General features: G+C 41.6%; 1 protein-coding gene and 1 long non-coding RNA gene across 4 annotated transcripts in view; both read left to right on the top strand.

The window, feature by feature from the left end:
- coro6 (coronin 6) overlaps nucleotides 1-6541 on the top strand; it is an 11164-nt gene extending 4623 nt beyond the window's left edge. For 2 of the 3 annotated variants that reach the window (XM_020618018.1, XM_020618019.1), the window contains 8 exons: nucleotides 486-608; nucleotides 2980-3109; nucleotides 3311-3489; nucleotides 3600-3719; nucleotides 3821-3925; nucleotides 4043-4188; nucleotides 4486-4543; nucleotides 4834-5925. In XM_020618018.1, the coding sequence (XP_020473674.1) occupies nucleotides 486-608; nucleotides 2980-3109; nucleotides 3311-3489; nucleotides 3600-3719; nucleotides 3821-3925; nucleotides 4043-4188; nucleotides 4486-4543; nucleotides 4834-5190 (1218 nt within the window). In that variant the 3' untranslated portion in view covers nucleotides 5191-5925. Of the gene's footprint in view, nucleotides 1-485; nucleotides 609-2979; nucleotides 3110-3310; nucleotides 3490-3599; nucleotides 3720-3820; nucleotides 3926-4042; nucleotides 4189-4485; nucleotides 4544-4833; nucleotides 5926-5985 lie in introns of those variants that run through there. The other variant, XM_020618020.1, reaches the window with a different exon arrangement.
- A 1226-nt stretch (nucleotides 6542-7767) lies between these two features.
- On the top strand, nucleotides 7768-10395 carry LOC109970489 (uncharacterized). Its single transcript, XR_002276421.1, has 3 exons — nucleotides 7768-7959; nucleotides 9199-9328; nucleotides 9695-10395. It is a non-coding gene; the product is annotated as an uncharacterized LOC109970489 (long non-coding RNA).
- The last annotated feature ends 2223 nt before the right edge of the window (nucleotides 10396-12618 follow it).

Raw genomic sequence — 12618 nt, 5'->3', positions numbered from 1 at the left:
GCCATATCACATGATCTTCCTGAGCAGATAGTTTCCCCAGTTGGCAGCTGTTTTAAAATGGAATTTTTTTCTGAGCATTTCATCAGAAGTGGAGACTGAAAGTTTGTACTCAATCTTGCAAATAGTAGTGGACAAAACAATGTCATCACAAGGTTGAACAAGAAGCCCTTAAATACTCTGACAGCTAAGAAAACGCTATCCACTGAGAAAGATATGGTACAGTTAAAGCTAGAACAGATAATAGATAATAGACCTTAGGGAGATGATAATGTGTCAGCTGCCATTTCAAAACTCACATAGTTTCTATCTAAGTTTAGGACTTATTTACATGCCAGGTTTTAACTTATCTTTCCTAACATTTTTTTTGATCCGTAAATCACCAAATCAATGCTTACTACTGTTGTGTTATTAAAAAAGGGTGATGGTAGATTAGTGAACTTATACAGTCGTGGCTCACTAGTTTATGTTGCTGCTGTGTGTCGCAGACAGGTCGTGTGGATAAGAACTACCCTTTGGTGATTGGCCACGCTGGACCTGTCCTCGATATTGACTGGTGCCCTCATGACGACAACATCCTGGCCAGCTGCTCAGAAGACTGTACTACAATGGTAATGACACAGTGTATGTGTGTGTGTAGAAAGTAAATGCATGTGGAGGAGTTTGGTGACTCAGATAACAGTCATAGAGGTCGAGGCAGCCTGATTTTGTCACACCCGCCTGCCTGCTAAAGGAACAATAAATGAGCTGAATCAGTTGAGGCGACACTGTGTCTACCTGCCTGACTGGCCACCCACCTGTTCCACCTCCTTTCTGTCTCATTGGTCATATTGTCATATTTTATCCTTGAGAGGTTGCAGCAACCAACTAATTATTGTAACACAGCTGCTAATCAACCTGTCCCTGAGTGTTTACACACTGTATGTGGCAAAAGTCAAGCAGTAATAATTTGTCAGCATAATAAAATTGTCAATTGTAATTTGGACAGGTCTCATAGCAAAGTTTGAATTTTAATATGATGGGAAAAACAACAGAACAGAAGTGAGTATTTAAAATTGATGCAAACCTTTTAGAACAGGGGGGTGTATTGTGAACACGCTATATAAATGGGATGGGCATAATAATAGTAGTAATGATGATAATCTTATGTTCCATTTACTATAATCAGTATACACCAGGAAATCTCAAACATTTTCAGCTTAATAGATGTAAAATATTTGGTTACTTCTTTTCAAAAACAAAATGTGCATGTTTTGTGTCTTAGTATACACACATGGAGTGTGTTAGCGTGTGTCTGTTCTAACAGTTTTTGGTTGCGTTATGACAACATGCCCAACTCAACCTGTATCTGTGCACGAGCACAGTTGTCACTGATGGCAGATTTGCTCACAATTGCTCACAGCAACATTGCAGGAAGTTTTGTGTGATGGAATGCTGAAATTGCTGCTTCTCTTATGGCAGCAGCTGCTGGAACGCTGCTTCAGTGCTTTGTGTTTGACTTTGTGTGTGTGAAGGGGCATTTGTATGCTTTGTTTATCTCCAGCACATAGACAGACAGTTGCAGCTGTCCACTTTTGGCAGTGCTGCCGCTGTAGGGCTGTAGAAAGGCCATAACTGTGATGTCATTCTCCTCAGCACACAGAGACGGATCACTGTGTCATCTAAAAAGGCTCATTAGAGTGTGTTTGTGTGTGTGAGTGCAGAGCAACAGGGCCAGAGCTGTGCGTATCTTCTTTAACATATGCAGATCAGCTAATCACCTACTGTGTGGTGCAACTGAAATGTTCCCATTTAAAGAAACTGCTGGAAAAAACAAACAAACAAAAAACTTAGTGTGATAATCTGTAATGTGTTTTTCTGGGTCACTTTGGTTGTTTGTGTTGTTGCTGCGCCATCCCAGAGGGTTTCACCGTGCAGAAGTGAGCACCTGTTCTTGTCATGTCAGCACGCTTTTAAAATATAGTTTTGTTTGAAAGTACTGTGACCAGTTAGAACTGTGGTCTTTGTCCTAGCTGCCACTGAGAACTCTGTAACCAGGTCCTCAGTGCTGTTTCTGGGACTATGGAAGATGAAACAACCAGAGGAGCAGTGCACAGTTAAACAGAAACTAACACGTGGTCTCTGTTTTTGGGGTGATTTGTGCATCTCTTAGAGCTGGTATTTTAAAATCAGACCTTTGCTGCAGTAAAATAATAGTATGTTTTCCACCAGAAAAATATTCCTTGCAATTTGGGGAAGCTTTGAAACAACAGTTTACAGAAAAGCACTTAGCGTTTTGAAATGTTTTAGGAGCTGGATTGTGCAATGTTTCTGGCTCACTCAGTGAATGTTGGGACATGCCTTAGAAAACTAGTTTACCCCATGAATAGATTGATGGATACAAATCTGTTTAGATAGTTAAAGTGCTAACATGTCATTGTAGTTTTGGTATACATGTACAGTGATGAATTAGTGCTGATCACAGTTTTAGCAGCAAAGGCCTTCTCTGTTCCATTAGGTGGATATCAAGCAGTCGACTGGAGTCACACACAGATGTGGACATTAGTTGGATGAGCTTCTCTATGAAGCTATCACACTATCACATTTAGCTGAGTTATCTCACTGTTAACAACACAAGCATATGGTAGTGATGTTGGTCTTTAAACATGTTATCCTTTCTTCTGTCAGAGGTTTGATATTGAAATCTCTCCCCTGAGGTGTAAGCAAAAGTTAAACAAACCTCTTCATGTGATCATTTACACTTCACACATGAAATTTGTTGTACTGTGTAAAATCAGGACAAGTAATCATATTTATAATTTGCCTTTTAGTCTCAAGCACAGTTTGAAAAACAGAAAATAAAATTACTGTAGCAGTTGTGACCAGCAGGATTAAATGGGTCCAGCAAGGTATTTTAGTATCTTTTTGCACAACTAATTGCATTCCTTACCATGCAGAGCACTGGCTATGCTACGAATTCATTCCTTCATCCCTCCTCTCCAGGTGTGGCAGATCCCAGATCACATATTGATCCGCCCCATCTCTGACCCCATCGTGGTCCTGGAGGGGCACTCCAAACGTGTTGGCATTGTCAGCTGGCACCCCACCGCACGCAACATACTACTCACTGCGGGTAGGACATATAAACACATATATACCCACTACACATGCTCTGATGTCTCCTAGTTCTCTTGAAATCCTTGTGATCTCCTTTTCTGGAGATTATGTAACAGTGATATGTGACTAAGTACAACACAGACATCACCAGAACTTTGTTCACCCAAGATTTTCATTCAGGTGTCCATCCTGCTTTTCTAACCCTATCCCCTCTCAGGCAGTGATAACTTGATAATCATCTGGAACGTGGGGACTGGCGAGCCCCTCACCTCCATGGATGACCACCCAGACCTCATCTACAGCATCAGTTGGAACCGAAACGGCAGCTTGTTTTGCACCACCTGCAAAGACCGACGCCTGCGTGTCTGTGACCCCCGCAAGAGGGAGGTGGTTGCGGTGAGTGAGTAGAAAATATACATAAATAGTACAATTCAGTATCATCACACCACAGCACCACTGTCTGGGCTCTTAAACCCAGTAATATATGTGCTTCTGCCCATCAACAGGAACGACTGGCTCCACATGAGGGGATCCGGCCAATGAGGGCCATCTTCACCAGAGATGGAAACATCTTCACCACAGGATTCACCAGGATGAGTCAGAGAGAGCTCGGACTCTGGGACCCGGTAACAAACATTTCACTTACTCTTCCTAGATATCTGAAATACGTGGACACTTATTTAAATGTACACAACAAAACTATCTTCATTGCTTTTACTCTCCACAGACAAATTTCGAGGAGCCTATTTCACTGTTGGAGTTGGACACAAGTAATGGAGTTTTGTTACCATATTATGATGCTGATGCAAACATGGTCTACCTCTGTGGAAAGGTACAGAGACTGTCACACGCAAATGTATGATATGTTCAGAAATGAGTGCAGCTCCGTTGTATTTCCAGCCTTAATAATGACCATGCCACCTACGTTTCTCGTGTTTTCTTTTTGTAGGGTGACAGCAGTATTCGTTACTTTGAGATCACAGATGAGCCGCCGTACGTTCACTACCTCAGCACCTACAGCAGTAAGGAGCCCCAGAGAGGGATGGGCTTCATGCCCAAGAGAGGTGTGGACGTCAGCAAGTGTGAGATTGCCAGGTGATACACTAAGCATGCGATAAAATAAAGTCTGTAAAGACTACTGAGCCTTTATGGGATGATGTTAAGTGTATAGTGACAAATTAACTGAGATGAAGATTTTCCATTTTGGAGAGACTGTCTTACAGTTTCATATAATTCAAGACTTGTAGTCTGTTGCCTAACTACAGGCCTGAGGGCAAACACTGTTTCGCTCTTGTTTTAGTCACAAATGTCCAACTAACGAATTATCAGTAAATGTTGTGCATCAAAAGCATGACCTCTGGGTGTCTTCTCTCGCTCCCCCCACTCTCTCAGGTTATACAAGCTCCATGACAAGAAGTGTGAGCCCATCACAATGACAGTACCCAGAAAAGTAAGTCCCACTGATCTGACCCTAAGCCCTTTTGACTTTCACATCTGTGGAACACAACATTCACTCTAGTACTGTACTTCAGTGCAATTTTATCTTACTGCAGTGTTTCCCCTACCACTATATGGGGGGGCGCTCCACCCCCCTTGAAGGTCATGTTAATTTTATTTAATTTTATTTTCTATATAGTGCCAGATCACAATTCAGATTAGCTGCACTTTGACCAAAAAGAGAATCTTGATTAAACCTGCAAAAGCAACCACTGTTCACACGTCTATTTCTCTCTTGCACAGTCAGACCTCTTCCAGGATGACCTGTACCCAGACACAGCAGGGCCCGAGCCTGCCATGGAGCCTGAAGAGTGGCTGGGGGGCCGCGACGAGGATCCAATTCTGGTATCCATGAGACAGGGCTATGTCCCACCTAAGAGCCGAGAGCTCAAAGTGGCAAAGAAGAACGTGCTGGACTCCAGAGCCACCACCCGGCGCAGCATGTCCACGCTGGAAACCAACAGCCTGCCGGTGAGTTCTTCAGCTTTCCTGTTGTTTATGTGCTCACATAATGTAAGGTGGCAAGAAAAGGTAAACCATATCTTCACAAGTATAGGCAAACATAATGTGCTTAAGCTAATACCACAAACATTTTTTTAATGTTCTCAGTGAACCTACCCATTAAACATTCAAAGTGCTGGTATAAAAAGTAAGTGAACAGTAAATGACATGAAAAGCAAGATTTAATAACTGGATGAGCTTCAGCTGGTGGACAGCCACCCTGACATTATTCTGTAGGATTCCTTGATAATTTGGGAATTTATTTTCCCCTCCATGATGGCAGCTCAGTAGAAGTTAGGTGATGCGGCAGGACAGTGAGACTAAACACTGAATTAAATCTCTGACAGAATGGCTTCAAAACAAGGCACTCTGCCATTTGGAGTGCCCCAGTGAGAGCCTAGACCTCGGCCCAAAAGGGCTGCTGTGGAATGAGCTCAGAGAGCCGTTCACACCAGACTTGACTTAGCCGAAGATCACATTTTATGACCACATTGGTAGAAAACCTAGAGACTGCAAATGGTTCACTTCCATTTTATCACTGCTGTGTATCTTGAGTGTGACCCACTACTTGGTATACTAGAGTAGACATTACTCTATTCTAATCTGCTTTCACATTTCAGGCTGCATTTTCTGTGTTGATGTTTTAGACTTTGTCACTGAAAAAAAAAATATTGTAGCTTAGCGGCCTGTAATCTGAAAGCAATCTTTCTCCTAAGAACATCAGTCTCTTTTTAACCCTTTTCTATTTCTCTCGTCTGTTTGTACCTGCTCACAACTTTGTTTCCCCAAAGCTCACTTCTTTTGTGTTTTGTAGTCACTCTCTTTGACCTATTTTTCCTCTGTCTTTTTCTCTTCTTCCTGTTTCACCTCTCTCTCCCCTCCCCTCCTGTCCAGCCTCAGTTGCTTGAGAGGTTGTTGGAGGAGATTCAGAATCTGAAGGCCACAGTTTTGTCTCAAGAGAAGAGAATCTGTGACTTGGAGAATAAGCTTTCCCAGTACAGCAATGGCACTGCCTGATGTGCATGTAAATTACACCTTCTGAAGAACTGTTCTGAATTTTATAGGAACCTCTTCCCTAAAGACTGTGTTGCCCCTTTAAAGGTACCATTTTGTGCATGAATGTGGACAATGCAAATTGACGGTCCAACAAATTTGAACAAATGACATCCATATTTAGCGTAATTGTTTTGTGGTTGATTCTACATTATCCACATTCCGGTTTTAACATAATGTACCTTTAATGCTATGCAAAAATTCACACCTTGTTTTATCGTGATTTGAAAGTGAGAAAGAGTAAAAGTGGAGTGAAGGGACAGGAGGTGGGAGGGGCGTGTAAGTTTGGTCAAAGGTATGAAGAAGGTCAATACTGTTGCCACTTGTTTTTTTAAATAATACTGTTTGAAAATATACAAAATGTAGCAAAATCAAATGTAAATAGTGACAAAGAAAGCCAGAGAAAAAAATGTCGAACTTGTAGCAAAATGTTTTCTTCTGTAAAGGATTATACATTAGACACATTGTGACAACAATAAAAAGTGTTTTTTAACAAATGTCTGAATTTCCATGTGTTGTTACAGCATTTTCCAGATCACTTTCTGGTGATCAACAGCTAAAGACCAGTCAGCCACTGTGTAGCCTCTCACATATGACAGAACCGCTCCTGTCACATGTGAGAGGCTACACAGTGGCTGGGGTTTTAATGTTTTTTTTGTGTCTGTGCATTTTTGGAAACAGAAGACGAGCACAGTACAGTCTGCAAGCAAACAGCACAGTCTTTACTTCCCATGGCAGCAACTGGTTTTTCCATTCACCCATTCGCACTCTCAAGCGCTCACACATTGACTGGAAAAGCCGGGAATCCTTCTCATCCGCCCCATGACACCAGTAATTACAGGTACCTTTGTCTGTGTTCTAAGTAAGGCTGCCCTTTAGTGGTGGTACACAGCATTACACCAATCTTAGTCTTAGTCATGATCTTCAATCTCAGGCCTTCCTAGACTGTCAGAAAATCAAAGTTTCTTTCATTACAACATCCAAAAGCAGCACAGACCTCTGGTGTTTTCTACTCTGTGAAGATGACCAATATGTGTTTATCTAGTAGCTGGATAGGTTGGTGGTTAACTACTGACTTTGGTCTGGCAGCTCGGGGTTCGATACTCTGTCAAGGCATGAGAGATCGTGAGTGTGATTTAGAATCTTGTGCAATACCAGAAGCCAGTAAAAGTTCCAAAGAGGTTTCTGTGTAGCAGGTGGATGGCTCAGTGGTTAACAATGCTGACTGTGGTATGACAGGTTGGGGTTCAGTTCCCTGTCAGGATGTGGCCAGCTTAGGGTCCTTTGGGAAGTGTTGAAAAGACCAAGCTGGCAACAGGTTTCTTTCACTACTAACGTTAATAAAAAAAAACAAAAAAAAAAACAGTTGACTTCAATGTCCCCCAGCTGTAGCTTTTATGATGTCCTCACTAAGCAGATAGCATTAAGGGCCTTGCTGACAGACTCATGGCTGGCCACGCTCTGACAGGGAATTGAACCCCAACCTACTGTATCACAGTCAGTAGTGTTAACCACCGATCTATCCAGCAGCTGGATAGACACACATCTACATCTTTTACTGGCTTCTGGTATTGGTTAACGCAACTTAGCAAGGAAAAGGGGGTGCTTGGTTTGATGCAAGGCACAACTCAATTTAGGAGTAGAGGTTTAGTGTGAATCACACCTGAATCTGATTGGACAATGACAGTCCAATCACAAAGCAGAGTGAAATTGTCCAGTCAGGTCGTAGCTGGGTTCTTCAAATTAGTTTCCGGTGGCTGATCTGTAAGTTTGGTTTGCAGTGGAGATTCAAGATGGACGAGCTGTTCTACTCAGGTGGGTCGCCTTAGAAAATCACAGGAAACATTTTATTGTATTGCGTTCTGTATGTAGGCAGCGCGCAGGTGCTTCGATGTTAACACAGTTGTCCAAATGTATGTTTTCTATTCCAGGTGGGATATTTTATCTAGCGTTAGCCGAATGCTAATGTAGGATGTTAGCAAACGTAGCTGGCAAGAAAAATTTCAGGGGCAACGTTAGCCGTCCCGTACTCTGGTTTTACATGCTCCATTAATGTAAAGGTCTTTTATCTTTGATATTAATCGTGCAGCTCAGTAAAAAACGCAGGCCGGTTTGGACCTCACCAAGTCTTCATCAGCACGGAAACCTAACAAATTGTTTGCACCTGTATGTTTCCGCCCTGATGAAGGCCAGGTGAGGTCTGAACCGGTCGGCGTCTTTTTACCGAGATGTCCTGTTACAGGTAAGAGTGCTACATTCAACATGTTGCTTAAATAATAGTGCAAAGGCATTAGCAGCGAAATATACCTAAATGACCAAAAGTAAAAGTAGTCACTGTGCAGAATCATAATGGAATACATTTCACATTGATGTATATTTGATTAGAATTTCTGGTTCATTATTGTTCATCATTTTAATGTTGTAGCTGGTAAAGGTAGGGATAAATTTAACTTAGTTTGAATTTATAGTGAGTAGCTTGTAAATTTGTCACCAGAGATGACTGAAGTCTTATGATTAGGCTTCTGCTGTATTTCCTTTTTATTAATCTAATTCTGAAAAGAAACTATAAACTCAAATATCTAATAAATCTAGTGGAGTAAAAAGGTATGGTAAGATGTGAAGAAGCAGAAACTAGAAATAAGTACAGATGCCTCAATTACACTTATGTACAGTGCTTTTTCCAGTTCGATGCTGTTACTTCATTAATGTGACTAGTAAGTATAGGCTGGGAACATTAAGGAAAGATCAGGGGAGTATGGGAGGAGAGGCTTAGATGTGCAAGAAATGTGAATCGATTAGAGAAAACAGTTGTCATTCAAACTCCTGTTTAGCCTCAAAGTGCATCATATAGTGAGAAACCTGAATAAAGAATGCAATAGCCCTTTAATGAATCTTATTTGTGAAAGATGTGCATTTAGTAAGAGCTGTTGACTTTTCCTGCATGTTTGATTTTTATGAAATGTGTTAGTTTGTACAGGTTTCTGTCTTTCTGTGATCAGAGTCATTGTTATAACTAGGACATAGGACTAACTCCCCCCATGTATCTTTCAATAGGCCACAGAACCAAGGAGAAGAATATGGGACTTGCAGAGCTTAAATAGCCTCGGGCATGTTGTGAGGAAGACCGACAGCGTTCCAGGCCCCTGTCACTCCTACATATGGACATCAACTGCAAGTTGATCAGGTGAGAAACATTCTAAAAATGTGGTGGTTCAAGTGAGAGTGCTATACTAGCACTGATAGGTTCAGGTCAGCCTGAACCTATCAGTTGTTCCTGACTAATTTAAAAAGTGTTCGAGTAACTTTGATATGAATTGTAATGGAAATTCTCAAAACTAACATGGAGCACAGTGTAATTGTATATAACATTTCATTCTTTGTTCCCATCTTTTCCACTAAAACTTCCTAGTTTAATATAAGGTGTTTTAAGACTTTAAAGCTGTGCATATTAGCGTTTGTACACAGGGTCAGAATGAACTGTAGTGTAACAGTTTCAGTCACTGTAGGATAATGAAACTTTCTTGTTGTGCTTTTGTCTTAACTGTCACAGGTTCCTTGATGCTGCAAAGAAACCTGACTGTACATCCTGTTATGCAGTCATTTTTAACCATACACCAATCACATACCATGTTCATTGAGGTCCTAGATGAACTGGACTACTATGTGAGCTTCTTAAATATGTTATGCCTGATTGGTCTATTATTGAATTTTATAGTAGCAACTTTTCAGTCATTTAAAGCTTCAAATGTACATATTCTTCTGTAAAGAACTATTTTCCACAGCTCTGGCGGAAGAAGACTTCCCGAATGAGATGATTTGTATTTAATAAGAATGTTAAGTGTTTGGGGCCTGTAAAATTAAACACACTTTCTCCCACACAGAACCCTCTTTTTTCATGGTGCTAATGTTACTGTGAAGAACCAAGACCTGAAGCAGTTTAAGTTGTAATAGCTTTATTGAAGAAAACAACAACAAAAAAAAAAAAGCCCTGACAAGAATGAATGTTGAACACAGGGCCATTACAACAATCTCCCACATGGAGCACCCTCATTTTGTTTTTCTGGTGAAGGTTTGGAATAAGATGGGAAATCCCTGCTGGTGGGGTCAAGGTAGAGAACCACAGATGTGAGGACTCTTCCAGTCACACTACGAGAGGTCTTCACAGCTGTGGTTCTCTACGTTGATGACTCCACCAGTAGGAATTTCCCATCTTACCCAAAACTTCAGAAGCTGGATGAGCTGGGATGGAGAGCCTGCAAAAGGAAGAAAAAAAAAGTTGTAAAGCTTTGATTGCAATAATAAATGGTTTATTTATAAACAAACTAGCCTTTCTTTATGTATGTCCACAAGAATGCTGCTGCTGGTCCGGCCACAGAATGACATCTGGTTAAGGATTGTCTAAGGGGGAAATGGAAAAAGTTTTGGTTTAACAAGTCCCATTTTTGTTTACCCTCATTTTATGAAAACAGGCCATGCATATTTGGTCTAACAGTAACATAAGCTACTCTGCAGCTGTCAAGCACTCTTGTAAAAAGGTTCCACATTTAAGCAATACTAACTGAAGTTAAATTTCACTTTGAGAAGCTCTTCACAGCAATAAGAATTTAATGCAACATTTCACAATGGTCTGAACAATTTACTCACCACCTGAATTGTCTGGAGGTTTGTAGTGAGAGCCCACAGCATTTTGGGTCATCTGCCTCAGGTTCTGGAGTTGATTTACTCAAATCTTCAGGTGCACTGTATTCAAATACATTGTTCAGTGTATAATTGAAAAATGTTGAAATACATCCAGCTCAGGTCAGCGGGGCCAAGTTTCCAGCAGGAGAAGCTGGGGCAAAGTCTGCAAACAAAAACCCCAATGCTTGCCAGGCCAGTGGGATCATTAGTATTAGCGTTTGTTTAACTAATTAGCAAGCTGGGCAGCCAGAGGGAAGCTTGTATAGATGACATGGATGTCATATATGGCCAAGGTATGTAGGAATCTGTCATTCTGCATCAGTGGTGGGTGAATGCAGTTGGCAGAATGAGACTGAAGCGCAGAAATCAAGTGGCGATTGTAAGCCAAAGCTCAGGGAACATTAAGGCACTTCATAATAATTCATCACATGGCTACATTATGATCAACCCATTCCTCTGCCACAAATTAAGGAGTCTGCAATAGTTTAATGACTCCATATATGGCTGGTGAACAATAAAAAGCCATTTCCACAAGAAGATTGTTGTGCAGGGTTCAAAGTACAGGATGGGGACAGGGCAGCGCACTGAAGTTCAAGAACAGTGCAAACAGCACATGCCAACAAAAGGAACCACAGAACATTCAGCTGTGGTAGAGCAGAAGAAGTTGGGGAGGGCAGGCTGCGGGTCCCGCGTTAAATATGGGAAAGTTTGGGGAACAGGGTCAACAGGTCAAGAAAAGTCAACAAGAGAGCAGTCTTGATGACAGAAGGAATTTAATATCAAAAATACATAAATCTTCAAGTGAGGGCAGGCGCACAATGGGCACAAAGGAGGCGAGTGTTAGAGTCAACACAGATTTGTTGTCGGCGATTAAATGGATCGGGCCAAGTTGTTAACATTTAACACAAAACGGTGGCACTAGAATAGAGGTTGAGCAGAATGGAAGGGGGTGTCTCTGATGATGCAGGGAAGCCTTGACATGCAGGGACAGAGATCAGTGTTGGAAGAGGTGCTGCTGGCCATGTTTTGTGCACTTGCAATTCTGCATCAGTGAAGCAAAGCAATGAGATAAAAGTTATTTTAGGTACCACTTAAGTTTGATTTGTGTCATGGAAAATAAGCTATTGACCTGTTTCATATGGTTGGCTTTGAGTCAGTGATGTTTTGGGAGCACCTCTTGGGCATTTGCATGTGAATTTTATGCATTTTGCATTATATAGTGCAATGTTGAGATTAAGCCTCCCATGCTACAGGAAATAGATCCACATTTGTCCCTACATCCTCTCTGACTTCTGTGCCACAACTGTATGCAGCGCTGAGAACTCTGCCTGACCTTCGCCCTCGCCCCTGCAATGCCCGCAAGTTCCCCAGCCGTTGCAAACAACTCTGAATTCCATAATTCTTCACGAAAAGGCACTATTAGGGAAAAATCCTTCCTTTTTGACAATTTAATAGTGCAAACTAATCATCTGGTTGACATGAACCATTCATCTCCGTACAGGCAGACAAAGACAAGGCCTTTTCCATAGGTTCGTCTGGATCCTGCAGTCAGACCAGGCGCTATTTTGAGATCAAGTCCACAATAAAAGCATTGTGACTGCTTAATGGCTGTGTTTGTGACAGAAGGCTGCACATTAAAATCTAAATGCAAAAGCTCTACAACAAACAAACCAACCAACCTCATGGTCAGTAAGTCACCACTTCACCCTCCGTCCTTCTCTAAACCCTGTCACCACTTCACCCTCCGTCCTTCTCTAAACCCTGTCACCACTTCACCCTCCGTCCTTCTCTCAA

The sequence above is a fragment of the Monopterus albus genome, unplaced genomic scaffold (assembly GCF_001952655.1).
Source record: "Monopterus albus unplaced genomic scaffold, M_albus_1.0 scaffold199.1, whole genome shotgun sequence".
NCBI classification, from domain to species: Eukaryota; Metazoa; Chordata; class Actinopteri; order Synbranchiformes; family Synbranchidae; genus Monopterus; species Monopterus albus.
The sequence above is the reverse complement of the archived record's forward strand: the minus strand, read 5'-3'. Positions and strand labels throughout refer to the sequence as shown.